General features: G+C 45.6%; 10 protein-coding genes across 10 annotated transcripts; 3 read left to right on the top strand and 7 right to left on the bottom strand.

The window, feature by feature from the left end:
* Positions 1-215: 215 nt before the first annotated feature.
* Positions 216-2703, bottom strand: AOL_s00083g463 (uncharacterized protein; the record flags this gene model as incomplete). Its single annotated transcript, XM_011125642.1, has 2 exons — positions 216-2122; positions 2181-2703. The coding sequence occupies 2 exons, from the start codon at positions 2701-2703 to the stop codon at positions 216-218; spliced, it is 2430 nt and encodes an 809-aa protein (XP_011123944.1).
* A 3214-nt stretch (positions 2704-5917) lies between these two features.
* AOL_s00083g462 (uncharacterized protein) lies at positions 5918-6440 on the top strand (the record flags this gene model as incomplete). The annotated part of the gene is made up of 2 exons (XM_011125641.1): positions 5918-6292; positions 6357-6440. The coding sequence occupies 2 exons, from the start codon at positions 5918-5920 to the stop codon at positions 6438-6440; spliced, it is 459 nt and encodes a 152-aa protein (XP_011123943.1).
* A 673-nt stretch (positions 6441-7113) lies between these two features.
* On the bottom strand, positions 7114-8476 carry AOL_s00083g461 (uncharacterized protein; the record flags this gene model as incomplete). Its single annotated transcript, XM_011125640.1, has 2 exons — positions 7114-8325; positions 8396-8476. The coding sequence occupies 2 exons, from the start codon at positions 8474-8476 to the stop codon at positions 7114-7116; spliced, it is 1293 nt and encodes a 430-aa protein (XP_011123942.1).
* Positions 8477-9361: 885 nt separating this feature from the next.
* Positions 9362-12973, top strand: AOL_s00083g460 (uncharacterized protein; the record flags this gene model as incomplete). The annotated part of the gene is made up of 11 exons (XM_011125639.1): positions 9362-9394; positions 9469-9514; positions 9619-9649; positions 9753-9792; positions 9857-9953; positions 10012-10344; positions 10405-10531; positions 10661-10699; positions 10761-10848; positions 10908-10953; positions 11010-12973. 11 exons carry the CDS (start codon positions 9362-9364, stop codon positions 12971-12973), a joined length of 2844 nt encoding a protein of 947 aa, XP_011123941.1.
* A 1769-nt stretch (positions 12974-14742) lies between these two features.
* On the bottom strand, positions 14743-15846 carry AOL_s00083g459 (uncharacterized protein; the record flags this gene model as incomplete). Its single annotated transcript, XM_011125638.1, has 3 exons — positions 14743-15352; positions 15419-15490; positions 15575-15846. The coding sequence occupies 3 exons, from the start codon at positions 15844-15846 to the stop codon at positions 14743-14745; spliced, it is 954 nt and encodes a 317-aa protein (XP_011123940.1).
* Positions 15847-16452: 606 nt separating this feature from the next.
* AOL_s00083g458 (uncharacterized protein) lies at positions 16453-17017 on the bottom strand (the record flags this gene model as incomplete). Its single annotated transcript, XM_011125637.1, has 3 exons — positions 16453-16536; positions 16615-16740; positions 16817-17017. The coding sequence occupies 3 exons, from the start codon at positions 17015-17017 to the stop codon at positions 16453-16455; spliced, it is 411 nt and encodes a 136-aa protein (XP_011123939.1).
* A 214-nt stretch (positions 17018-17231) lies between these two features.
* Positions 17232-19034, bottom strand: AOL_s00083g457 (uncharacterized protein; the record flags this gene model as incomplete). The annotated part of the gene is made up of 3 exons (XM_011125636.1): positions 17232-17255; positions 17311-18522; positions 18912-19034. 3 exons carry the CDS (start codon positions 19032-19034, stop codon positions 17232-17234), a joined length of 1359 nt encoding a protein of 452 aa, XP_011123938.1.
* An 864-nt stretch (positions 19035-19898) lies between these two features.
* Positions 19899-21133, top strand: AOL_s00083g456 (uncharacterized protein; the record flags this gene model as incomplete). Its single annotated transcript, XM_011125635.1, has 3 exons — positions 19899-20338; positions 20477-20929; positions 21019-21133. 3 exons carry the CDS (start codon positions 19899-19901, stop codon positions 21131-21133), a joined length of 1008 nt encoding a protein of 335 aa, XP_011123937.1.
* Positions 21134-22774: 1641 nt separating this feature from the next.
* Positions 22775-23263, bottom strand: AOL_s00083g455 (uncharacterized protein; the record flags this gene model as incomplete). The annotated part of the gene is made up of 1 exon (XM_011125634.1): positions 22775-23263. The coding sequence occupies one exon, from the start codon at positions 23261-23263 to the stop codon at positions 22775-22777; it is 489 nt and encodes a 162-aa protein (XP_011123936.1).
* Positions 23264-23403: 140 nt separating this feature from the next.
* Positions 23404-24476, bottom strand: AOL_s00083g454 (uncharacterized protein; the record flags this gene model as incomplete). The annotated part of the gene is made up of 2 exons (XM_011125633.1): positions 23404-23794; positions 24016-24476. 2 exons carry the CDS (start codon positions 24474-24476, stop codon positions 23404-23406), a joined length of 852 nt encoding a protein of 283 aa, XP_011123935.1.
* Between the last annotated feature and the right edge of the window lie 2266 nt (positions 24477-26742).

The following is a 26742-nucleotide window of genomic DNA, read 5'->3' as shown; positions in this document are numbered from 1 at the left end:
AAGGACTCCGGAAATGTAGAAAAGAAACCCAAATAATTAAGTACCTGACGCTTAATCCTCGACCTTTTAACTGCGCCACACCACTCTTTTTACTTGTCAATAACACCAAGCCATTATGACCCAAAAGGAAATTATTGGAAAGGATTAAGCATTAAAACTTATTGTGTTGATTTTGTTGGATTTTAGGTATATTTTGAGTCTCTAGAGCTGGAGTGTCAATATTCGCCCTGGAGGTTTTGCCAGAGCTGCATATCCAATACATCGCTTTCCTGTAGTAATTCTGGCTTAATGAAATCAAACTCTTCGCCGGAAAGTCCAAGGTCGAAGTTACCGTTGAGGGTATTTAAGTTTGAGAGTGAGATATCGTTATGAATTTCTTTGCCGTTGCCGAGAAACGGAAAGGTATCGGTTGATGCTGTCGCTGCGGCAGATGAAGTTTCAAGATCTGGCAAGCCAAGTATTTCTCGGAGATCGACTTCGTCAGCTGCAATTGCTGGGGCAGAAAGTCCTTCCCATTCTGGGGTATTGAAAGCGCTTGCGTATTTCCTGTGGAGAACTTGGAGGTCTGGTGACCCCTCAGGTGTAAAACTGGTGCCTTCGTCGAATGAGTTTAGTAGCGGATCACAGAACCTGAGAGCACCATCTTGTTTTGGAGCCGTTGTTGTTGTCGGAGAAACTTCGCCCAACATGTCTTCCGGCGTCGATGGAGCCGAGTATAGTGGAGACGCGGCTGGAAGTCCAAAATCCACGGGTCCAAATTCTGTAAAAGAATTAATGGAAACGCTATCGAGCCTTCCTCGCTTGTGGTCATCTTCATTCTCGGGGTCGGATGAGGCTTCACGTTTCCGTTTTCCTGTGGCTGGAGGTTGGTTTGGTGCTATCTCCGGAACTGTTTCTAGTAGTCTTAATACTGGAGATGTTGGTGTTTCCCATGTGTCGATGTCGTCGCACGCCGATGGCGATGATGCACCGATATCCGACCCTGATGATATCGATGCGCCTGACTCTGAAGACATCCCGCCTTCTGAGGGACGTTTCTTATTTCTTCTTCTCTTCTTTGGGGTTTCAGGTTCCCCTTCAGCACGAATTTTCTTTGGCCGCCCTCTCTTAACCACCTTTTTAACGATTCCCTCGAAAGCACCGATGCACATGCCACGTTGTCTGTGCCTGGTCAGTGCGTCATGTCGGGCGAAGCTGTTGCCGCACTTGCAGGGATAGGGCTTGATGCCAGTGTGGATCTTTGCATGTCGCTTCAAGTCATGTTGCCTGACAAAGCACTTTTTGCAGACCTCGCATCTGAACTGTCGGTCTCCTAGATGGGTTTGAACATGCGATTTGATATTTTCTTTACGGCCAAAGCGCTTTTGGCATTCAGGGTACAGGCAGACCCATTTATTATCGGCAGGCTCCGGTCCCGAGATGTAAGCCGAGATCTCATCGTTAGAAATTCCAGATGCTCGGACAAAGCCACCCGGGACCCGAGTTTCATCATCTTGATCGTCGAGGTATTCCTTCAACTGAGCGGGGTCGGCTGATTCGCCGGTTTGTCTAGATGCTACTGATTGCAAAGCCTGGTGCAATTTCTCGGACGAAAGAACACCATCAATAGAGTGCATCTGGGGGCTCGATGGGCACTCGGGGCTATGTCCAGCGCTTGAGCCTGATGGTGAGAAGTAACTTTCATCATCTTCAAGTTCGTCGTCAAAACTCCCTTCCTCTGGAACAGCAATGTGTGAAATCGATGTGGTTGCACGACTTGGCATTGGTGCCATATCAAATGCATTTGCTGTAACCAATGGTGCTGAGTTTGGCGGCGAGGGCAAGCTCGAAGTAGAACCCATGTTTACAAAGTACGAATCCATATTTCTCACAACGGGGGTAGTATCCACCGAATGCCTTCTCATATGACTTTTGATCTTCTCCACTAGATCGGGTGGAGGAGGTATAGATCTAATGTTAGTGGAGAGAGGCGGGAACGGCCTCTTTGCTGGTTTCACTGTAGAACCCGGAGAAAGGACGAATTGATTGCTAAGAGCTTGCTGGGGGACCTGTTGGGAGAAGGTAGGTGTCTGTTGGGGCAGGATCCCGACGAATGGGCTTCCTGGAGTGATAGGCATGAAGTCTAAGAGGGATTGTTAGTGATATAATTATCAATTGATGTATCAATGAAATAGACGTACTCATCCCGCTCAATGATCTAGGGGTTACGGTCTGATTCAATTGATGGCTGGAAAGATCTTGGGTATTCGTGATGCCACCAGTTACGTCCTGCAAGAATCCTTGTAAGTTTACCTCAGACATTGACCGTTGTCTAGCACCTAGGTTTTGTGTTACATTTCCCTCCGGTATTCTATTCTCTTGCAAGAAGTTTCCAAACTTTCTACCCATCATGGCAGAACTTGCAGCAGCGGTCGTGTACGATAAGCCATTGGGGCTCATCAAGAGAGTTGGGTCGTCTAGAAAGTTTACAGGTTGGGAACGATGTTTTCTATGCCTGGAAATTAGGCCGGGTGCCACTGTCGGGTATGGCTGGAATTCTTGTGTATATTGGCGCTTCCTAGGACGAGATTCAATATTCGATACCCGTCGTCGGTGGGTAAGTGCTGATGGCGGAATGCTGGCGTTGGCCGGAACGGTTTGGAATGTTGCGGTGGCCATTGTGTTTTGAGTGTTCTGAGGTTCTTGGTTCTGGGCGGGTAGCATCGTTTGTTTCAGACGAACTAGTTTAAATAATAGTATTTAAATACTGTCTTGACATGTAGATTATGGATCTGTGTATAATAGATGAGGCTTAGTTAGTAAGTAGTTATTTTAGCTATGCTATGCTATGCTATGCTGTGTTATGTTATGTTAAGTTCATGATCCTTGAGAATATGTGAAGTTGCCTTACCAATGTCAGAACAGTATTCGGAATGATAATAGGATAGAATAGCAAAGAGGCAAAAAAGAAGTATCGGTTGGCCAGTGAAGGCAGCCGGAATTCCTTGCCAATCAAATTTAAAATGTTGAGTATCGTTCCGTATGTTCTCGGGCGAATTCGACGTTCAATGAAGAAGTCGAGATCGAGGGCAATGGAAGGATGGATGGATATACTTGTGTTGGCGAATGTCGAGATGTTGTTGCTATTTCGTGTAGGATTTCCTCAACAACCGGCCGGGCAACCAGGAAACTCGCAGCGACGAGAATATGGCCAAGTAGCAATGAAGCACTCGGCAATAGACCGTACAACAGCGGATTCTTCTTCGAATTTTATTTTTGTTTTCTTGGATTTTATTTTTCAGATCGATGTCGTTATTTTATATCTGGGGGTTTTTTATTTTATTTTATTTTTTTTGGCGCAAAAGAAGAATGTATCGCGGGTTTTTCTGTTTTTTGTCCTTATTTTTTTTTAAAAAAAATGTAAGTTAATTTTATTCTTTTTCTCCCCTGTTGGGAAGTAAAATGGCTAAGGCCTGTTGGTCGTAGTCGTGGTCGTGGTCGTAGAGATCGTGTTGTCTGTGCGGCGATGGCGATTCGTTAGCGACTTTAGGATGCGATATCGCGATATTGTGATGCGATATGGAATCGAAAGCGCGGAGAGAGGCCGGTCGTGGGGAATTGCAATTGGCAAGTTTGATATTGTGAGAGTGAGAGACAATCAATGCGATGCAAGGTAATGCAAGGCTCTGTTGAGGATTCTCTCTTTTCGGGTATCTTGTTTCTTCTAGCGCGCGAGGTGGTAATGTAAAGTAATGTAAGGTAATTATCCTTGCGAGGGAAGCCGGGACTCGAAAGTAGTCAACGAAATTGAATTGATAACTCGGGAGGGAGGGGGGGGACTGTGCGCAGTAGCGGAAGGCCTTGTTTACTTGATCGAGACTCTTTCTTTTCTTTCTTTCTCTCTTGTTTATGGTTGTACACAGTCGAGATAAGTCAAAGTCAAAGTCAAGGCGAGAGTGTAATACGTCCGGGGGGGCACTTCTTTGTTTTTTGTTTCCCTTTCCTTGTTTTTTTTAATGGGCAGTTCCACAGGAACGACTGATACAATACACTGTATGTACTTAGTATGATATACCAAGAGATAGAAGAGGTGGTTTGATTGATATCTGAAAAGAGGGAAACGTCAAGGCGTCAAAGAGCGCTGGGGGTCATCTACTCGTAACGTAAACGTAAATGGTGCGTGAACGTAAATGGAAAGAGTGATTGAGGAAGATGAAGAGGAAAAAGAGGAGTATTCCCTACCGGGAGAGGGGTGAGGGAAAGGGAAAGGGAATAGTGGGAAGAAGGAGAAAAAGGGAAGGGAAAGAGAAGGGAAAAGGAAGAAAAGAAGAGGAAGAAGAGGAAGGGATTGGGATGGGGGACGGATGCATCAAGATAATAATAAAGCGAGGAAGCATGGAAGTTTAGTTTAGTTTCCCTTCAGTCAGTCGGTTCAACAGCACCAAATTATCAACATTACCCATTGCATTATTATGTACATTACATTATAATTACATTACATTACTCTGTACATTACAATTGCCATGACTATTACCATTGTGACTTCTTACTACTTACTTTTCTTGCCTTGTATTGATGTCTGTGTATGTATGTACAGTATGTTCACTTCAAACATTGCCGCACTTTCTGAGGCCTCTCGGTTTGGATAATCCAATCGAAACCCAATCCAATCGTTGTCCCCGGTCACAGCTGCCGCTATTCGGTCTTCTTTTTCTTTTTCTTTCGCTTTTTCTGTTTTCTTCTTTGTTTTTCTTCTTTTCTTGTCTTTTCTTTTCTTTTCTTTCTTTCTTTTCTTTCCCGAGGATATGTATGAAACTGCTAAGGAACTAAGAGTATGATACGATATGATATGTTACAAGGCCATTAAACCCGAGCTTTGTTGTTGTTGTTGTCGTCGTCGTCGTCGCCCGGGACACGGAACCCCCAATCTCAATGTCGATGGCGAATGGCGAATGCGATCGGTTCCATCCCAATCTCCATCTTGCGACTGCGACAACACGATCGCCTAAGTAGTCGGTAAGTAGACATCGAAACTAAGATAGGTACTAAGTAAAAATATGTATATAAATACATCATAATACATGATGTAGGCACTGCATACTTGGTAACTATGCATGACATTGCAATGTACATGTACATACATAGTACTTACATACACTAGCTACTGGGTGTGGTTGTCTGTATCTGGGCCAGAAGTATCGGAAAGAGTGTCAGCGGGCGCCAGCGGAAATATGCACAGCGGTTACCCCGGGCAGTAACCACCACATAACATTGGAATTCATCTCGCTTTCGCTCCTCACAACGCAGCGTCATCTGGCGAAATGAAACGAAATGAGCCCAGTCCGCCGCACAATGGAGCCTGCATGTCCACTGGTGGGGCAACTGGCCCTGTCTCATGCCGTGCATACAAACAGACAGGGAGCGGGCGTTGTCATGGCACGCGCTTCCCCAATTCGGTCTCTTGGATACGCTAGTCCCAAACCGTAATAGGGCTTCCAATAAACCCTCATCTAATCTAATCTAATCTACCTCCATCTAAAAGATCTTATCTCCGCCTGCCCACACACAAATCTGGTTTTTCTGGCCAACACACAACTTTCTCGCCAAGCTTAGAGACCTCTCCAAAGAAAAGAAAGCTCCCCGGTTCAGCAACCTCCATCAACTTTTTTCTCCCTTTCCTCTCATCATCAACCAAAACATCGAAGGTAAGCTACCCCTCCACCTCGCATATACTACGTCCCACCGCCTTTCGATTCCCCTCCTCATATTCCATTTTGTATAATTACCTTCCATCAATCATGTTCTTAACTGATCCTGTCCCTCCGTAGACGCAATCTGATTGCTGAGACCGCTTTTGGTTATCTGCTCTTTTTCTCACAACCTTTTTCCCCCACAAAATCCAGATACTCCGCTCGGTGAAAGCGAAGTCCTATTCAAGATGCAAATCTTCGTCAAGACCCTCACGGGCAAGACCATCACCCTTGAGGTCGAATCCTCTGATACCATCGACAATGTCAAGGCCAAGATCCAAGACAAGGAAGGAATTCCCCCAGATCAACAACGTCTTATCTTTGCTGGTAAGCAGCTCGAGGATGGTCGCACTTTGAGCGACTATAACATCCAGAAGGAGTCTACCCTCCACTTGGTCCTCCGTCTCCGAGGTGGTGCCAAGAAGAGAAAGAAGAAGGTTTACACCACCCCAAAGAAGATCAAGCACAAGAGGAAGAAGACCAAGTTGGCTGTCCTCAAGTACTACAAGGTCGACAGCGACGGAAAGATCGAGCGTTTGAGGAGAGAGTGCCCTAACGAGACTGTAAGTTCACATATCAAATGTTCCTCGTAGTTCAAAAAATGGTAGTTACTAACTCGATTAAAAGTGCGGTGCCGGTGTCTTCATGGCTGCCATGACCAACCGTCAATACTGCGGTCGTTGCCACCTTACCTACGTCTTCGACTCTTAAACGTTGCAAGTCGCGGCCTCCCTTTGGTTCCCTTCCATTCCGACCAAACATTCCTTCTTATTTTTCCCTCCATACAAATATAATGCTTTGACGACTCATCAAAAAAGTTTGTTCGACACTCCGATCCCAGACACCTCTCCTCCGACTTTTTCTACGAATCTTTCGCTAGGCTAGTAGAGCCATTAGGCGCCGGCATGGGAAAGGGGTGTTTGTGACGGAAACACATCGCATGAGGAGGATATTAGGACCTCGGGAGGATACAATTGTTACATATTTTCTCCATTCCTGTATCATACTTTTCCCTGAGGGGCATCAAATGGGAGCTGCCTTGTGATAATATATATTTTTTCTCCACGAATTCTTGTTGTAGCATCGTAATTTCTAGGATCGGTGGAATGCGGACATGTGAATACCGATGACACGCTATATGCGCATGCACATTTCAATACTTTCTCTTTCCTATGGCAGCAGGTACCCGGATAAATTTCCCTTCTTGAACCTGTAATTGACATTCTTCGAAGCTAAGCTGCGAAGTAATATTAAAAACGCGACATATTGAAAATATGTGTATTTGCCAAATCATCACGCTTGGATTTTGCCCGAAAAACTCCCCAGAAAGAAACTCCAGTATTTTACAGACCTCTCTACTATACACGGCCGAAAAATCGCTATTTTACAAGGCGAACTGAGCAACTTGGCTTGCATTCGGAAGCTCGACTTGGTCTTCCCGGCTCCATTTGATGATCCTTCCCAGGAATAGTCTGACAGCCTTCTCGAGACTTTCGTCCAACCCACCTTCTGCGGAGCTTCCTTTGCTAAGAATGTCGCCCAAAATGCCCACGAACCCATTGTAAACCGTCTTCTTATCTTCGGCTTTTGACCTCGCCTCCCCGAACCTTTTGAACGCGATTTTCAATGCCGCAGGGAATGCCGCATCCGCAACCTGAATTCCTGCCAATGTCTCCCTCACATGGCAGAGCAAGGCACCAGCATCCGTTGGGTAGGTTGTCATGAGGTGTACATCCACACACGCTAGTAACTTTTTCTGACACGCTAGGTCTCCGAATTTTTCGAATAGCTTAAAGAATGTAATAGGAAGTGACGGGTCATTCGGTATTGCTTCGATCGCTTCTTCGAACACAATAATCGGAATGACACCTTCTAGAACATCCTTGTTTGCTTGTTCCGCGAGCTTCTGTTTCAGTTTCTCGTCCTCTTGAGGAGGCTCCGTTTCCCCATTGAGCTCTGATTCCGTAATTGTCGACAATGCGGTATCATCGCCTTCCAGTGTTACGCTGGAATCTTCCTCGATGTCATCAAAATTTAACCCATTGGGATCAGGCGCGTCTCCAGTTTCCAGTCCTAGTATCGTAGCAGTCTTCGCTGCCACTTTACCGATGAACATACACTCAAACTTCGCATACTCCACCCATAATTCTTTTGAGGACCGCCTCGCGAATCGCAATCCCCTCTGCATGTAACTTCGAGCCTCCGCCATATTATCATTGTCATCAACCGCAACCATCGCTGCATAAATCCACAGATCCGGCTTTGTGGGATGTAGTCTCAACATACTATCCAGTACTTTTCGCAATAGCCCATAAGACTTTTGCGACCTGCAGAATTCGGCGTATGTTTTCCAGAGCTGGACGTCACCATGGAATTTACGAGTAGCCCGTTGGAAGATAAAGAATATACGGCGGGAACCGAGATGATTTGAAGCTCCCCTCATACGGATACTTAAGCGCTTCGTGCGCTTTTGACGAAGGGCGTCGAGATTCATCTCGTAGGTTGCGTAGGCAAGGAAGTCGGCGGGTTTGCAGCGAGCGGCGGCGATGCGATGTTCATGATACGAACGTTTTCGGGAGATCGATTGGATTTCTTCCTACACATCGAGGTATGATTAATAATCCAAAATTACTGAGAATCGAGAATGGAAGAAGAAGCGTACAGACTTTGGTAAATATTTTCTTGCGCTCGAGTTCCTGAAGCTCAGGAAGACCCTGCTCTAGGTAGAATCGAGCCTTATCGGACATGTTTAGTTATGTAGGAAGAAGTCGTCGCAGATTAGAAAGATTGTTCTTGACACAAAGTGCATTTAGCAAAGATACTGCGTAAAGGATTGTATTTCAAAGGTAACTTCGGCTGGTCATGTCCATGTCGGCTGCGAAGACTGGCAATGGTGATAGTGCATCAAGCAAAGCCAGGAAGTTTTTGAAATTTTGGATGTGCCATAGAAACTAGTCCTAAAGAGGCAAGGTCTTGGCATTTGACCGTGGGTCAACACAGCAACACATTTTTGGTGACAAACATGCTTCTTTCGGCCGGATACGAGAACACGAGAGCCAGGGGAACCTCACCTGGAAAGTCCGAACTACTATGGCGCCAGTCTGTTACCTTTCTCACAAGGTAAGATCGTATCTTCGGTATCAGAACACACCAGTTGTTTAGTGCCGAGACGGCTCCGGTATTCTCGGTATAACCATCGGCGTGTATTGGAGAATTTAGAAACAACTATATCGGTTTGAGACAGCTCCGATCCAATCAAATCTGCATTATAAATTATACAATCCAGGTTGTTGTTATACCAAGCCGTTCAAGAAGGATATAAACCGGCTTGTTCGTGCTTCCGGTCAGTGCAATATCCCGAGCCAAGCTGCTGACATAAGACTGTCTTGTCTGCAGGCCACTGACAATTTTGTTAGGCCAGTTCCGCTTTGTTCCTCGCTTGGTTTTCTCACTCCACACTTATCGCGGTTTTCTTTTAAAGTGTAATTGTGTTATGACACCGTCTTCGTCCTAAAGCTATTTTGCTCTTGTTTGTGGTGTTTTTGTTGCTTTCTCTTCGTTCCTGCAGGATTTTTGTTTTCTTCACGTTCACACACAACCACTGTCTTGGTTATTGGCCCTAATTGCCCGGCATGAAGGATAAGGAGGGGAGTACACTTGTCTCCGTAAGTTGATGAAGTCTTGTTTGCTTGGTATTCTGCGCCAGCGTTGCTGATGTCTCTCTTTGCGCGTGTGACAGCTTAACGGGAAATGGATATCACATACGCACACTGTGCTCGCTTACTGTACGAAATACGATTCCTCTCAAACATGACGCCCTGCAGGGTGTCCAACGTCACATTTATTATCCGGACGCGATTAGGCTAACGTGGCGTCGGTTCTGGGGTAGTGGGGTTTATCGGTGCTCTGATTGTGGGATTGTATGAAGACCCTTCAAATCGCCTCTCGGGCTTACTCGGGCCCAAAACTACCGTCATCGTTATTCAGGGTTTGGTGTCGCTGATTGGATCCCACTTCTGGTAGAAACCTGCATTTCTACAAAATCGTTAAAAACGAACATTATGTGAGTTCCCACGTGCGATTGTCGTGGAACGAGTCAGACAGATGGCTTAATATTCTATCCCTAGGGCTATCCGCAAGAGTGGTTCCCATCGGTATCGGCAACCATTGGCGATCGGTATCCCGAGCGATCGGTATTTCAGATTTGCATCGCCTTAACTTCGGGTTTGTTGTACTCCTAGTAGTTTAGGCGGTGGCGAAAATGCTAATGTGCTCCGAATAGGTCCTCGATTTCTTCTAGTTGTGCTATGGTATTATCTTACCGCAAGGCCCGGTGCCTCCCTGCCAAAATTTGTTGCATTCACGGGCGTCGCACGAACCCTCCTATGTGGAGGATGGGTTTATATCACTTCTACCGATGACCACGATTGGCATGATATCTTCATGATTTCCTACCTTGTCTTGACACTGCCATGGACTCTTGGATGCCTCGCTACCTCGCCGGTCAATGCTAAAGCCATCAAGTACCGAAAGATACTTGCTACTCTGTTCTTTGGTACCCTCGTGCCTTTAATCTACTTTTTCATTCAACATAAGGTCCATAAGGTGGCTGGTGGTATGTTATTCCAACCTCTAAGTCTGGAAATGAACATAAGTTCTAACGCTGGTGCTCTAGCTTACACAATCTACGCTTTCTTCGAGTGGTCTTTAATCTTATATGACGTTGGATTTGATGCTGTTACTGCGCTTGACTTTGAAGGCTTTGAACTGCATCTCGTTGATACTAAAGGTTTCCACAAAGGGTATGTGATGTAGATACCTCTGTCCTATCCAGACACCCTATCTTTCGCAAATATCATGACATTATCAAAGAAAATACATTTTACCAACAAAGAATATGCTCTAAAAAGTGAGACGTTGGTGAGATACAGAACCACCCAGCTGGCTGATGTTTATGCCGATGATGCAAAGTAAGCAAGACACCTCTATTATACTATCTTGAAGTTTAGTGGGGTTGACGATTTTGGGTAGGAAAACAAAGCAGCCGCTTGCCCAAGAATTTACCGGCGCCTTTTCGTGGGCAGCTTTGATTGATACCGCCAGCGATGTGTACCTTGGAGTATGTTCACATTTTCTTGTACCGATCTTGCAAGGTTCATCCATGCTAATGTCGAGCAGTTCGCATTCTGGTCCATTCTAACTGCCCTCGGCGTTGTCGTTTGGTGTATGTTGCCCTTAATAAACTACTCTCGAGTGTCTCAGGCTAAGAACTCTGGATAGACTTCCCGCTATGGCACATGGGTATCTCCGGATATGAGATCGCTATTCTTGCAACTATATCCCCATACCTTCTCGTGAATAGATCGGTGCGAAAGTTCGTATTTCTGAACATTCACATTGTCTACTCCGCTTCCCTTTTAACCCTAGTTGCCTTCTTTTTCGTTACGCCGGAAATTCGTCTTTTCCTGACAACCACGGGCTTGTTCTTCGCCTGTCTGGCTTGGGCTGCGAATTTTAGCCTCGAAAGCACAACTAGCAGGATCGATATCAAGACATCGGCCTTTTCCCTGGGCCTTATTATGTCGAGCGTCGCAAAGTTTTCTAATCATACTAATAATCCGATCTGGCCTCTAATGAACTCTGTCAATGGTGGGTGGAATAAGATCGGTCTAGTCCTTGCAGTGCTCGCTATCGCTAGGACTCATTTCAGGCGGCCAATTGCGCCAGCTGTGGATACAACGATGTATTCTGGGAAAGATGGTTCCCAATATCTGGCCTCTATTGGGTTTGGCGGGCTCTTGTTCGGTCTACACTCTCTCCTATCCGACTCTAGTACCATGATCACCTGGGTTTGGGACGGATATCCAGTCAAGGGGCCATTGGCTGTCCCTCATGGCGCATATACCATCATCGCGATGGGAGCTGGCTTTCTAATTGGCATTCTCCGACAGGAGTTTGCAACTAGCCCCGCTTTCTATGTAATAGGTTGCATTGGGGCAGCCTTTTTACAGTCATTCAATGGATGGTGGGGCTACTACGGTGCTCTCGCCCTTGCTGTCTACTTGATGGCTATCACACCTTCATTTATTCAAATGTGTGCTAGGTATCCCCCGGGCGCCACTTTTGGTACTGGTTTTATGGTTTACAACCTCCTCGTCCTCGCTCACGTTTGGGTTGTTGCCTACGCTTTCGTCCCAGGCGGCTTCCTTCTCAGGGAAAGAACATGGCTTGTCATGACTATCATGATGGCACTCATCGGCGTCGGCCTATCAGTAATCATAGGTACAAAAGCAGGAGGACCAACTTCTAAATCTCAAAACAACTACAGCAGCATCCGAAAGCCATCTCGCTCATATTTTGTCTACTCCCTCGCCTTCCTCGAGCTCCTCGCTGTCTCAATCGCGTACCTCCGTTTCCCACACCTGGACTATAAACCGTACCATGAGAAAGAGAAATTGGTAACAGCAGGTATCTGGACTGTTCACTTTGCATTGGATAATGATATGTGGTCATCCGAACGCCGAATGCGGGACTTGATCAAAGAAATGGAACTTGATGTTGTGGGTCTTCTTGAAAGCGATTTGCAACGTATCATCATGGGGAACCGCGATATGACACAGTTCCTAGCAGAAGATCTGGGCATGTACGCCGACTTTGGCCCAGGCCCGAATAAACATACCTGGGGTGCCGCGCTTCTATCCAAATTCCCAATCGTGAACTCGACACATCACCTTTTGCCATCACCGGTTGGAGAGTTGGCCCCTGCTATCTTGGCGACGTTGGACATGTACGGTACCATGGTCGATGTGCTCGTTTTCCACAGCGGGCAGGAAGAAGATGTCGAAGATCGAAGATTGCAGAGTGAAGGGATCAGCAAGCTTATGGGTGGCAGCCCTCGGCCGTTGATCCTTCTCAGCTACTTGGTAACCAAACCGAAGGAGGGAAACTATAATACTTACGTAAGCAAGGAGAGTAGGATGAGAGATATCGATTCTACAGACTGGGATAGATGGTGTGAATACATCTTGTATAGAGATTTGCACCGTGTAGGATACGCGAGGGTTAGCAGATCGTCGATCACAGATACTGAACTTCAGGTTGGGAAGTTTGTTATCGATGGGAAGCAATCGTCCGAGATAAGGGTTGACGAGGAAGATGTCCCTGAGGGATGGAGGTTTCCAGCACAGTTTAATGGGGATGGAGTCCGGGGCCATCATTATCACGTTTTTGATGAACCGAGGTGAGTTTATCTTCCTACCTTTTGGGGTATATTGCTAGTTGTAGGGATACTAATAAAGGTTGTCGGAATAGGTACTTTCGTTAGAGGAGATAAAGGAGATGAATAAAGTGGTGATGCTTAAAGGGGGTAATGGTTCGGATTCTTTCAATTATCTCTTAGCTAAGTCTTAATATATTTTATTGGAATTAACCAAGCGGAAATGTGTGGGTCTCAGATATTATAACTGTATTTATAATGAACATGAAATCACAAGCAATGGCAATTCGTAGTGTGGTTTGTTACTCGTGCGGAAGGACCATGGTAGTCCTGTCTCCCTAGCATTCTAAGCCGGCTTTCCCGGTAAAAAAAAAGGTATTGTGAGCACTGTAACCAATTGCACACTTGATTTTAGTTATTTTAATCCTCTAAGCCCGTTGACATCCTACCTCAATCAGGTAGGTTATTATCACGGTGGTAGAAGCTCAGCTAGGTTACGGCCGTACCCTTCTAAGAGGTACGATGCTGCGCTTTCCGGGGCAAAGATGGTGAGTGGAGCGGCATATGCAATTGGCACCTCGCGTCGATGCATAAACTAGGTTCGGTTCGGTTCGGCAGAAGGTTGAATTGAAACCCAGAGGTTAATTATGGCGTGTGTAACATTAAGTAGCTCTGCCACCTGTTTCCGTTTATAGACGCTTCAAACTTCCAACAAAACGATAATGTGTTGAAATAAACCTATATGCATGTATGCGATGAGTCTATCCACAGTTTAGCTCCGAGACTGGAGTCTATCATTGATTTGATTAAGTAAGTAGTCTTCTAGGAGGCGCTTTACGATTGCCATCTAGCGGGTTTTTTTTTCTCGAAGGCATCGATGAAATATAGTCGCATGGCTCCATAAGTACTTATCTATGCCAGAAATTAGCACCAACTCAGCTTGGGTCGATTGTTCCGTGTAAGGCGTCTAAATAGCAACTCCCTTAGAGAGTTTGTGATGTATTCCGTAAGTCAGGGAGATGTTTCTATAGATCTAGCGCTGTCTCATCTGTTCTAGTATCCGAGCTGAGTCGATAGTGCTTTCGTTGACGGAAAGGCCTAAATCCCTCGTACTACTGAAAAATCATTGTAATTATGCGCACGTTTACAATCTAAAACTGAAGGTATATTTATTCCTGGCCCCGTATACTATAAGAGGCGCTATCCGTCACAACCGATTCCGATTCAATCACTAATGAATTGTTGACTTGGGATTTAGCCCCCCATTTATAGATCTACAGCTCCCTGTACTTTCCCGATATTAATAGAATTAAGTTGCGCTAAGCTGTCGTCGAGCTTATGTTCCGGCTTCGGATGTAAAGTGTGCTCCGGATCATACATGTTGTATTTTGTCAGACGTTTGTGTTACTCTACATCTAATTAAGCTAAGTACTAAGTACTTTATATACGAGTGCGATGTATAGCTACGAGTTATAGTACTAGAACAACCAGACCAGATATCGTTTAACGAGCTTGATACCTATGTCCGGCCTCGAAATTGGCCAGCTGGGTGGTTTGGTATTAAGATAGACTTACATATAGTACTTAGAATCAGGCATGACCCCCTTCTCAATTTTGGGAAAAATATGTTAATTATTTGAAGGTATAGAAACTAAACGGTCAGCAGTTACTCTCACGTATACTACATGTATACAGACAGCTCAGGACCCAAACCTTCATCTATGGTTTGATAACTCTAGCCTATACACTCCCTAGGAATACCTACTAGTCTACCAATAATAATACTATACTACCCCCTCAAAACCCACAGGGACCCGGCAGAGTATTAACCCCAAAATCAAAATCCCTAATAAAACTAAAATCCTGCCTCCCGAGCGGACAAACCCCACTGGTCCCCCCAGGCTGCTTCTCCATCACGATCAAAAAGGAACACGATCCAAGATCACTACTGTAAGCCGACGCCGCACAATTCTTCCTCTGAAAACAAGCTGTACAGCATTCCAACGAATTCGTCACAAAGTTCGGGTACTCCAGGAAGAATACACCGGCACTACCGATGTCGGATGGTGGGGTGTAGAAGTCTCTAGTACACTCTTCGGGCACCAGAGTTGTGTGTATTTGGTTTATAGTCGTTGTCGTTGCAGCGGCCCCGGGGGCGACTGTTAAGGTACCCGAGGTTATTTCGGTGAATTTTCGAGTGGTAGATGTGGTGGTTGTGATTGTGGTGCAGGGTTTTGTAATGGTTTTGGTGATGGTGCGGGGAGGGGCGATTTCTAGACAGGCGGCGGATATGGTTTTTGAGGAACAGAGGGAGAGGTTGCGACAGGTGCATATTGGTGGTGGTGGTGCACGAGGCGCTATTTCGGTTTCTTCGACTGCCCTTCGACCGATCACTCGAGTTGGGCCACTACATGCGTAGATAAAGTTAGTTTGAATCCTCAATTATCTACGTACACAAGGACATGGAACATACGTAACGATAACTACCGTCGAAGAATACTCAGTGGCTATAATGTCCGGGAGAGTAGTTGTTACCAAAGCCTCACTACATATACATCCAAAATATTAACTCACGAACCTCTATATATAATAAATTAATATATGCTTATCTGCACGAGGTTAAACCTACCTAAATATATCCAAACTCGTAGTCACAAAAGTCCGAACTACAGTCACACAATTCGTCTTCGCCTTTGTTGTCACCGTAACAGTATGCGCCGAAGCGCCATGTGCACGCAGATACGATGAACAATATGATTTAGACCGAACGTCCCGTTGGATGAGTGACTTGGCGCATTTTTTGTCGCATTTTGGAGAAGCTCGGGCTTCTATAATGCTTCCAATTGTTGTTGTTAATTGCAATGCCAGGAGAAGAAGGGCGGAGATATCAAAGAAACGCATGGCTGGCTAGAATCTTCAAAGGTCCTACAGAATTATAGCATGAAAAGAATAGGAATTAAATTAAATCAAAAGGGTCGAGAGCTAGGTCTTGACCTTTTTAAGAGTCCCATGCATGGTATGCAGCATGCACAATGGGATTGGGATTAAGCCATAAAAATGCAACGCTACCCCGAAATTGAGATGCGGTTCAGCCGCTCGGTCATTTTGCCACAGATCTTTCAGATCAGATTGGAGACCAAGCGAGCTGTTCAGATGGCTTGTCAAAGCTTATTTGCGGCAAGTCCCGCTTCCAGATTAGACCGACTCGCGAACGATGTGCGGATCTTGTGGATCTTATGACGGGACAGGTTTCACACCGAGAATGAAAAAACTATAATGGAGAGGATCTTAATATTATCATAATGCCATTATGCCCTTCGCTATCGTAAAAGAAGAGAAGGAAAAGAAAAAGGTAGAAAGGCTATGAAGAAAGTAATAAGGAAAAATTGGCCATGAAAAACTTTTATGCTGCTTAGTCTATGTAAATATGGGCAGCGAATTAATTATGAATCATTAGTTGTAGTCATAATGAAAAAAAGAGGGGGGAAAGGAAAGGGGAAAGGAAATCTATTTTGTTCCCCCCTTTTCCTTTTCCTTCCTCTGTAAACTGATATTCCAATTGTACATGCGGCTGGTGTTGACCTCGAGAGTCTACGGGTCTCACTGTTAGCCTCGAATAGTCCACCGCCTATGGGGTTGAATGCACAAAAACAAATGAGATGGACTTACTGTTATTTGCTGCCTTAGGAAATCAATGTCCTCTTCGCAATTGCGAAGGGACTCTTGGGCAGCAGACAACTTTTGTTTCAGCATGGCAATAGCTTCTTCGTTAGGATATGCCAACATTACGTTGGCCTGCAATATTGTCACCAGTTAGTATATGAATGCCTTTTAGACTGATGAAGTTTGAGGAGGAAGGGATGATACGTACACCTAGCCAGAGGTAAACTTCAGAAGGGGGGGTTACGGAGGCTTTCGCATAAAGAGTGTCGGAGAGTTCAAACATAGTAGAGATTGGCTCTTCGTCGCCTTTTTTATTCTTGGTTTCTAAGAATTGCACCATTTGTAGAGTCTTTTTAATATCGGGGATTTTATCTTTCAGGCCGGCCGCACGACGGGCATTGGATTCCATCATGTATGTATATTTTCTGAACAATGACCAAAAAAAAAGCATCATCTAGTTAGTATATCATTGATAGAAAAACTCGGAGAAGGGAAGGGGGTTAGGGAGAGGAGATTTCTCATACGCAATCATCTCGCTGAATTTTCTTATGGCGGGCTCGATTTCTTGCTTGCTAGTCACGAAATCTTCGACATTTTCGATGAAGGGAGCCTCGGGGATTCCCCTAGGGTTTGTTTTCGTCTCCGCCCTACGTTATAATAAGCAGGTATTTTTTTCAAGTTTCCATCAAGGTATATACATACATCTTTGGGATCCTTCTTGTCTTTGGATCCTTTCTTGGATGGTTTGCTCTTCTTATTGCCGCTACTGCTACTGCTAGAACCTGGATTCCCTCGGCTGGAGCTGGAAGCTTGTTGTTGTTGAGCCTTTATTTGAGCGAGTGCGGTGGTTGCAGCGGTTGCAGCGGTTGCGGGTCCAGATGAAGGACGGGGTCGAAGACTCCGTCTATTTCTATTGAGTGGAACTTCAGGCTCGACAAAAACTACACTTCGTCGTCTCCTTGGTTTTTCTGTCGCGGCAGGCGGTAGTTTTTCACCTTGGAATTCGTCGAAAAGAGAGCTATAATTTAGCTGAGGGTTTTGATTGTCCTTATTATTATTATCGTCTTTATTGGATTTTGCTTTTGCTTGATCAGAATGGACCAGGGAATCAAGATATTCGGAAAGGCTGTGTTCAACTGGAGGTGGTGAAGGTCTACGCTCCGGGGTGGTATTATCTGTGAGGTAGATAGGATCGGACTGGAAGTATCCGTGGACGCGGCTCTTTTTATCGAAATCTACACTAGCTCTTTCTTTAAGAACAGCGCCAGCGACGGCACCTGGGATACGGGAGATGGTATGGCGCCAATTTCTTTCGGCTTCGGTTGGAGCTGGGAGAGGGAAATCAAATCTCCTGGGGCCACCGGATTCCTTGAGGATGCTCGGCGGGGTACCGAATTTAGCAGCACGTTCGGAAGGCTTTGGAAGATAGTCAACGACCCTAGGGGAAGGGCGAACGGCTTTAGCAGCGTCGAAAGACCTGTATTCTGGGTCTTCGTGGTCGTTAGCGGTATGAGGAGGAGCGGATCTGGAAGTTCTTTTTGAACTTTGTCGCCGGTGAATGATGTCCCAGAACTTTCGATTGACGGTTTGACGAGGACGAGGAGGGGCGATTAAACTGTGAGAGTAGATGTCGGAGGGTGGAAGTTGAGAAGCAGATTTGGATCTGGTTGTAGCGGTTGTAGTGGGAGGAGGAGGAGGGGCAGTGGTAGGGATGTTGGTGTTTGAAATGGTGTTGGTGGCGGTGGTGGGGTCGATGTTTGGGTCGTCTTCTTCGTCGTCGTCAGAGTCTTCTTTCTGAGTGTGTTGTTGTTGTTGTTGTTGTTGTTGTGTGTTGTGTTCTTCGGGCTGAGGAGGAGGAGGAGATCTCAAACGAGGTCTGGGCCGACCTTCTCCGAGTTCAGCTTCAGAGCCACCCTGTTATTATCATCGATATTAATTATTAGTATTATTAATATTATTATTTGACAATGTTAGTATATTCTTCATATTCTTTTCTCGATCAACTGAATCGATTGAATTTGAAAGTTAATTGGAAGTTGAAATTAATGTTGCATGTTGGCCATGGAAGGTATAGGCCAAGCTAAGAACTCGCTTAAAGACTTCAAGACAACAAATTTCCATCAGATGGAATCTCTCTTTCCCTTCTTCACCATCCTCGCATATATATATATACTTTAAGTATGTATATATATATATACACACAACTTGGAAGAAAAGGGAAGAGGAAGGGAGGAAGAAAGGAAGAAAGGGAAGGGAAGGGGAAGAAGAATGGGAAGAAAGAGAGCACGGTGAAATGGACTTACACCTGGGCCAGATCTTGATCGCAGGGACCACCATCTTGTTCGACGGCCTCGACGTTCGGAGGCATCACTTTTATCACCCTCATCGCCACTGTTATCAGACTTCTTCTTCCTCTTGTTGACCATCGTTGCAGGGGGTTTGATGGGATCTGAATATGAATCCGAATCCGAATATGAATCCGAACCTGAATCCGAATCTAAATCCAACTCTGAGTTTGGGTTTGAATTGATTGGGAACCTTGATGACGGTTTTGATGACGGTTTTGATGATAATGATGATGATAACGACAATGATGAAGAAGAAGAAGGAGGAGGAGGAGGAGGAGAGGAGAAGAGGGAGGATGAAGAAGAGGGAGAAGAGGAGGAGGAGAACGGGACACAGAACATGTGCAGACCCATTTTCGGTCAATTAATTTTGGGGAGATCTCGTATATCCGTTATAATATAATGTCGACTACGCTGTCTGTATATCAGATTGGAGGTTGAAGGAAAAGAGAATGGGATGGATAGGAGTAGGTATACTATCTACGGGTACTCTACAAGTACTACTGACATATTATATATACTAAGTAGTACGTAGTGTACAAGTAGTATATTTAGTATATTTAGTATATTTAGTATATAGAGAGCTGCCTTTGGATTGAAGATGCAATTCACCAGCTGACTCTCGGCGCAGTGCCCAGCATACCTCACAGTCCCTTCTTTGGTAAATAAGTAACCTTACAGCCTCAAACAAGAATCACGATAATTATAATTATTCTTATTCTCTTCTTCTTTTGGCTCCTTCTCGTGTGACATTGCATTGCACAACATTCCTTTCTCCACAGTCACTCCCATATCAGGTGTGTGGCAGGTGGAGACATCCCTGCAGCCCAAACGGGTTCTCGCAGATATTTCCTCTAACCGAAAAATCGATCAAACAAATTCGTCCCGGAAAATTCAATTTCATGCAATCCACCATATATTATTCTGGAAGCAAAACCAATTCAGATGACCTCCACCGCGACAACCCTCGTCGCTGGCAAGGTGGCGGCGGCGGCGGCGACGGCAGCGGCTGTACGCGGGAGGCCCGCCGTTCGGGGGGTATTCACCCTTCTCCCTCTGCAGTCCAAGAAGAAGGCCTTCTACTCTACCTCTTCTGCTCCCTCCCAGCCGGACCCTCGTTATGACAGCCCTATAAATGCTCCTCTATCTACCCTTCCCGCCCATCTCGACCTCCCACCGCCTCGTAAACCCGGTGAAAGTCTCTTCGGTTACTACTTCAAAATAGGAAAGGGTTATCTCTCCTTCTACAAGACCGGTCTCAAAAATGCTGCCTGGGTCAATCCCCGTCTTGCGGGTCCCGTCATGTCCCGCTGGAGGGACGATAGAGGTTATGCAGGCATCGTCCAGAATAAATGGATAACTCGAAGTGATCTCCAGCTCCTCAAGTTAGTCTCTTTTCTCTCTATATCTATTATTGTTACAGTATAGGGATTGTATAATATATATACTTAGTGTATATATATACATACTCAAGTATATATATATATATATAAGAGAGCAAAATCAATTGACAAGACTACCAGGCGAAACCAGCACGACTTCCGCCGTATCCCCCTCTTCGCCGTCCTCTTCACCGTCTGCGGCGAATTCACTCCCTTCGTCGTCGCCCTGTTCTCCAACATAGTCCCCATAACCTGCAGAATCCCCTCCCAGATCGAATCCGACCGTAAAAAGAGAGAACACCGCATAAAGGCTTCCTTCGAAGCCTTCCTACCCTCCACGAGCGTCAACAGACCCGTCGAAGGTTTGGATAAACTAACATGGAAGGAAAAAGTCCATTGTTCGACCGTGGTGGGCAGGCATTCGGGTTTATGGCCTTCCAGGATCTTACCGCTCCCGTTCGGATTTGTCCTGCATAAGAGGTTGAGCCGCTATGAGGTCTACATCTCTACGGATGATCTGTTGATCGCAAAGGGTGGAGGTGTGATGAAGCTAAGTCCTCCGGAGTTGGGGATTGCTTGTGTGGATCGTGGCATGTAAGTCTTACTTATAATCACTATCACCCTTTTTAGGCTTCCCTACGACTCGAGACATGCTGACGTATCACTTTTCCAATCCATCTTAGAAGAGTGCTGGGTAAATCAGAACAACAGCTCAGGGCCGAGCTGCAACGGTGGCTCACCGATAGCAAGAAAGGTGTCACAATATGGGAACGGTGGCTTGCCCTCCCAACTTCATAAAAACAAAAAAAAGAATAAGAAATAAACAAAAATGAAGAATATATAAATTCGAAAAACCCTTTCATCCCTTCATAGGAGAGCGCCCAACGTGGCTGCATTGCATTGCATGGACGCACAAAGCACACATACACACTCACTCACACGTTCACATAGCACTCACACATAAATGCCATGAATGCATTAGTTATACCTAAGTACCTACTTACCCGGTACCTAGCTACCCCTTCCCCGTATAGAATAGACCGCACACTTTGTATCATATAGAACACATGTCTCGGACCGCATTATATTGTACAATAGGGCATCCCCCATCCATCTCTCTTTCTTTCTTTGTACATCTAGATCTAGTTTCTCGGCGTCAAACCAAGCATATCACAATCCTTCCCCTTCTCTTCTCCATTAAAAACTCCAATCTACATATCTATATTATCTGGGGTTTATAAATTTAAGTCTTCGTTGAGATGGCACACATTCATATAATTTGATTTCAACAGATATCTCTTCCAATCCTTTTTGCATTGGAAAGAGAATCTCAATTCCATTTCTCCTGTTATTACTTATTAATTACTACCGGGCCTTTAGCTCGGAAGGACGATGATGGTCTGTGAGCGAGAGACATGAAGAAGAAGGGAAAAAAATGTCGGTCGAACAAAAAAAATTAAAAAGTAAAAAAAAAAGAAGTCGCTCTCGAACGATTCCATTTCCTCTTTCCTCTCTTTCTCTCGTCCTATCCCATCGCCTATCCTCCTCCTCCAACCGCCTCTTTGTATGTATAATATTATTATCTTCTCCCATTCCCTTTAGACCCCTAGTTAAAAAGAAGAAAAAAAAGATTTTCCCTTTTAAACCCACCCCCCGATAAACACCATCTAATAATTATTAGCGATCCACCAAGAATCCTCCAAAGGGTTTAGAGAGAAGTGATGAAAGGCAAAGGGGAAAGAGAAGAAGATTAAAAACAAACAAAAAAAAGAAACACCAAGCCATTAAAGAATTTCAAGAGCTCAAAACGCTCTTCTAATCCATCCAACAAAAAATCGTCAAAAAGAGTTGGATTTGAAAGAAAACACCGTTTCCCATGCATGAAAAGTGAAAGGGCTGAAAAAGTGACAAAAAAGTGTGGGAAACAGGATTAAAGCATTAAAAGGTTTGGGTCTTGTTTCCTTTTGAAAAAAAAAAAAGGGTTCGACTCGCTGCAAAAGGGAGACAACACAAGAAACTCCAATGATGATGGGCCAGAGGGAGCAAAAAAGGAAATTCGTAAACAGGTAGACGTTAAAAATGGTGATAGTGGTGTGTGTTCATGACCCTGACAAGCGGATACTCCGGAACAGAAACGGGTGTGTATGGTACAGAATAAGGTCGTAACGAGTTTGGTTGGTGGGCGCAAGATAAACGTATGCCGCCCAGTAGCTCTAAGGAACCAATCTGGAACGGGAGAAGGAGGTCGTCATTAAAAAAAGGGGGGGTGTATCCCAACTCGTTAAGTCGCGAGTAATAGGATGGGGTGTAGCAAATCAACAAATGCCGGTTTTTCTTTTGTACAAACGAGAGTGATGAATTTGGGTATCATATAAAAAAAAACCTTCGCAAAACAGAAATGCGCGAAGAGTCTAGAAGGGAAAAAGAAGTTTGTATGTATTAGTGCAACCATACAAGGTGCTTCTGCAGACACCTTGATAACGTGCGAGAGTTTGTGTAGCCGATGCGATTACCGAAGTTCAAAGTCGGATTCACGATCGGCGAGAGTTTCACCTTCCCAGAGGGACTGGCTTTCGCTAGCAGGTGACAAGCTTCCAGAGTTCGACATTCCACCGACGGTCCACTCGTCGCTATCGGAGTGGTACTTCTGGCCGCTTGTGTCGAGGCTGCTGAGAAGGTACGAGTATTCGGACTCGCTCTCGCCAATTTCGACATAGTCGTAATCCCAACGCCATCTCTTGTCCATCTGGACACGGGGTAGGAACTTGGCTTTTGCAATGTAGAAGAAAACGGCGGATAGGACGCTTCCGGCGATGAGGTCGACTGCGTAGTGGTGAGAAAGATAGAGAGTAGCCCACCAGATCCAAACGATCCAGGCAATAAAGACTGGCTTTCCGCGGGGGAAGATGTGTCCAAGGAACAACGCATTCATTGTGGCGACAGCGGCGTGTAATGAAGGGAAGGCTCCAAAAACCATAGGGGAGGCAGTGAAGGTAGAGGTGTAAAGATCGACACCGAATAGCTTATCAACTCTTTCCAAACCGGCTGGCGAGCCCTGAATGCCGTAGTTAGCAGGAGCAAGACCATACTTGTTCTCGTACCCTAAACGACCAAATTAGCATCGATGAGATTGATTTTGTGTATTTAGGGGTGGTGGTGGACAAACATGGTGGAGCATTTGGGAACACAAGCTGGGTCGCGACACCCAAAGCATTCATGTATCCGAATGTTCGCGAGTAAACCGGCAAACTTCCGGGGCCTCCAAAAATGAACATGACGGCGGCGGTAATGAATGGGGTGGTAAAGTGCAAAATTCCGTACGGAATCCATGCGAGAATATCAAGAAAAGCGTTCTGATGCTTGGACAGAATATTGCTCAAATTTGCTCCGTATACGATGTTTTCTAGGGCAGGGAGCACGCGAACCCAAATATGGGGTCTCCATTCGGCTGGGATAAACCTAGGCGGAAAGTTCGGTGTTAGCAACACATCGCTGGCTTGGGAGAAGTCATGTAATTTTTTGTGTTTATTTTAGAGTTCAGCAGACGGGTCAAGGTCAAGATTTTGTTGATCCAGAGACAAGTCGGTGAAGAGCACGGTCCGTCCAAAATGGTAAGACAGTTTGGCGTCATCAATTAAGCGGGAAAAGAAAGGAAAAAGAAAAGGTAAAAGTATACATACTTGCAGGAGTAGAACAAGATAAGATAGGTCAAGACCGGAAGAAGCGGCAAGAAGAACTGTCTCGTGAGAGGGATTGTGAGAGAGGATAGAAGGAGCGTAGCTATCAAAGTTTTCAGGAGAGGACCGGGAACTTCGATGACAGAGAAGCAGAAGAGTCCGACGACGATTATGATGAGATACTGAGCATCGTAGAATGACCATTGATGCGACCGAAGAGCCTTCAATGTGTCTGCAGGGTCAATGGAAGTCTGGAGTCGAGCCAAAGATGAAGCTGGTGAGGATCCGCTCCTGAGTGTCGACCTTATTTTTCTCCTGAACCTGTGTGGGATAACAGCACCCATGGGAACCGAAGGCCAGTGTATGGCGATTTTTGGAGAGAATAATGTCGGAGAGGAGGCAGCATCTTTGAAAGATGCAAAGTACTTGGTAGTACTGGTGGTGCTACTACTGCTGCTAGTCATATTGTCTGTCTATTTGTCGTAACGATATAGTTGTGTGAAGTAGTTCGTGAGAGAAAAATAGATGGTGGTGGTGGTTGTGGGTGTGGGTGAGTGGATCTGTCGGAAGTTGCGATGAAAAGGAAAAAAGAGACGGACGGCTCGTCTGTGATGTAATGCAAGCAAGCAACGGCTCGTCGTCGACCACAGACCGATTCTTTCGATCTTCCTCTTCTCTCTCTGTCTAGTAAGTCTTGTCCAAGCTATCGGTCGCGAGAAGGGAAAGACGAAGAAGGGCGGGTGTGGAGGTGGAGGTGGTTGAAGGAGAAGGGCGGATGGGAGTGGAAGTGTGAATGTGAATGAATGGGTGAGTAAAAAGCGAAAGGGAAGGGGCAAGCCAGAAATTTATTTCGGTTGGTTGGACGCCCGGGGTCTGGCTGCGTCGGGCTGGGTCAGCCAAACACCACGTCGTCCCGGGGGGATCCAGGCGAGCGCTGCTACTTTCACCCTCCCGCGCTAGCCCTATGTATCTCCCAGGCGAACTACGTACTACTCCGTACTAGTAATTTTGGATCTCCTTGAGATCCGGATCCGACTGCTGGTCGATTCGACAATTTTAAAATTTTCAATTTTCGATTTCTTGAAGATCCCGGCTGCCGGAAGCGTCTGAACGAGCGATGCGCGGGAATGTCTATGAAAAAATATGTGTCGGAAGAGAGATATTGTTTGTTATATCGTTGTAGGTAAGTCGATAAATAGTATCTACATGGATATCGTCGACTAAAAATATAACCGCAGGCAGGAGGATCAATGCATTTTAAATATCTGCTCACGTAGCAGGTACTTCTGCTTCTGCATCTGCCGGCCAAGCTTCTTAACAGTGTATACCTACTAAGTATATAACATGCAATGACGACGAACGAATGAACCACAGACAATGTACGACGTACGAGGATGGCTCGGTTGGAAACCCAGACTCAAACCGTTTCAAGAAATCCAAATCCCGACCAGTTGGGTAGATGTACATCCCATCCATATGTAGTGTATGTATGGACCTGTGTACATCTATTCATACACGGTATACTGCAATACATACATACTTCATACATGGAGACGGGAGGAGTCCGCTAGTACATTACCAGTAAGCTACTAACCAGCCGTCGACGTCGACGGTTGCATGCACTCCAGACAAAACTCTCTTTCAATTACGGAGCATCAAAATGAGGGGAAACATCTCGAATCGTCCTATCCAAGCCGAACGACATCGACGGGCACCTATCTCTTGCGTCGATGGGAAACTTGAAGCGTCACCTTCGATGGAGGAGGCTTTGCACGTCAAAGTAAAAAATAAACCCGAGATCCGAAGCCTTACTAACACCGCTGAGCCCCGCCTTACTTCCACGAAATGGTCAGAGTATCGGCTCCCGTTGGCTACTTTTGACGCTGCGGTGCGGGAGAGTCGTAATGCCTGCCAGGTCCGACGCTTGGTACGGCCTGCTTTGATTGATTCTCTTTTTTCTTGCTTCTTTGTAGCCCTGCTTCCCAAGCCGTTTAAGTGTTTGAGATCAATTTCCAGGGCGGTTCCAACTGCTTTACCCTGTCAGATTGCTGTCGCGGAGGAGAAAGAAAGGCTCACTGTAACGGGATACCTTTCGCAACGTCAGGCAGACTTTGGGAACGAATTCATATGAAAAGGAAATACGAATATCTGATATCTGATACAAGAAGAATAACAGTAGGGGTACGGAGTACATATGGAAGTAGACATTACGCAGAGATGACCCGGAGCCTCGCGGCAATGATCGATGCCAAGATATCACCACTGCAGCTAACGCCCAGCCCTCTCTCCACTCCTTGACCAAGCTCATGCACACGTACTCAACAGGATAAGCGGTACAGGCTGAGAAACATTTCTTCGACTGGTTGCTATTCTGTATTCATCGATACAATGGTTTGAGGAATATGGTCTTTGCGTGGAGTAGAATCGTTCGGATATCCTTTATTCGAGTGCAATGGGCCATTGAACATCGTCCGTTTTGTTATCATCTTCTGTTCGCACGACACTGTCCATCTAACGTGGGTTAGGGCATGCTTCATCCCGCAGTCAGCCAACCAGATCCCGTCGGCCAGCCTTACCTCGCGGGTCCCGACAAGCTCCCACCTACGTACTACGCAACCAACCGCTAGGTGTGATTGGCCGATCATCTGCAAGCTAATGACAATTCTCCATCATAAGCACACAAAATGTCCTAACTTCGACACAAGTTTGCCATTAGCTCCTGGATTGCAT

This window comes from Orbilia oligospora (genome assembly GCF_000225545.1).
Source record: "Orbilia oligospora ATCC 24927 unplaced genomic scaffold scaffold00083, whole genome shotgun sequence".
NCBI classification, from domain to species: domain Eukaryota; kingdom Fungi; phylum Ascomycota; class Orbiliomycetes; order Orbiliales; family Orbiliaceae; genus Orbilia; species Orbilia oligospora.
This window is presented reverse-complemented; position numbering and strand designations above follow the sequence as displayed.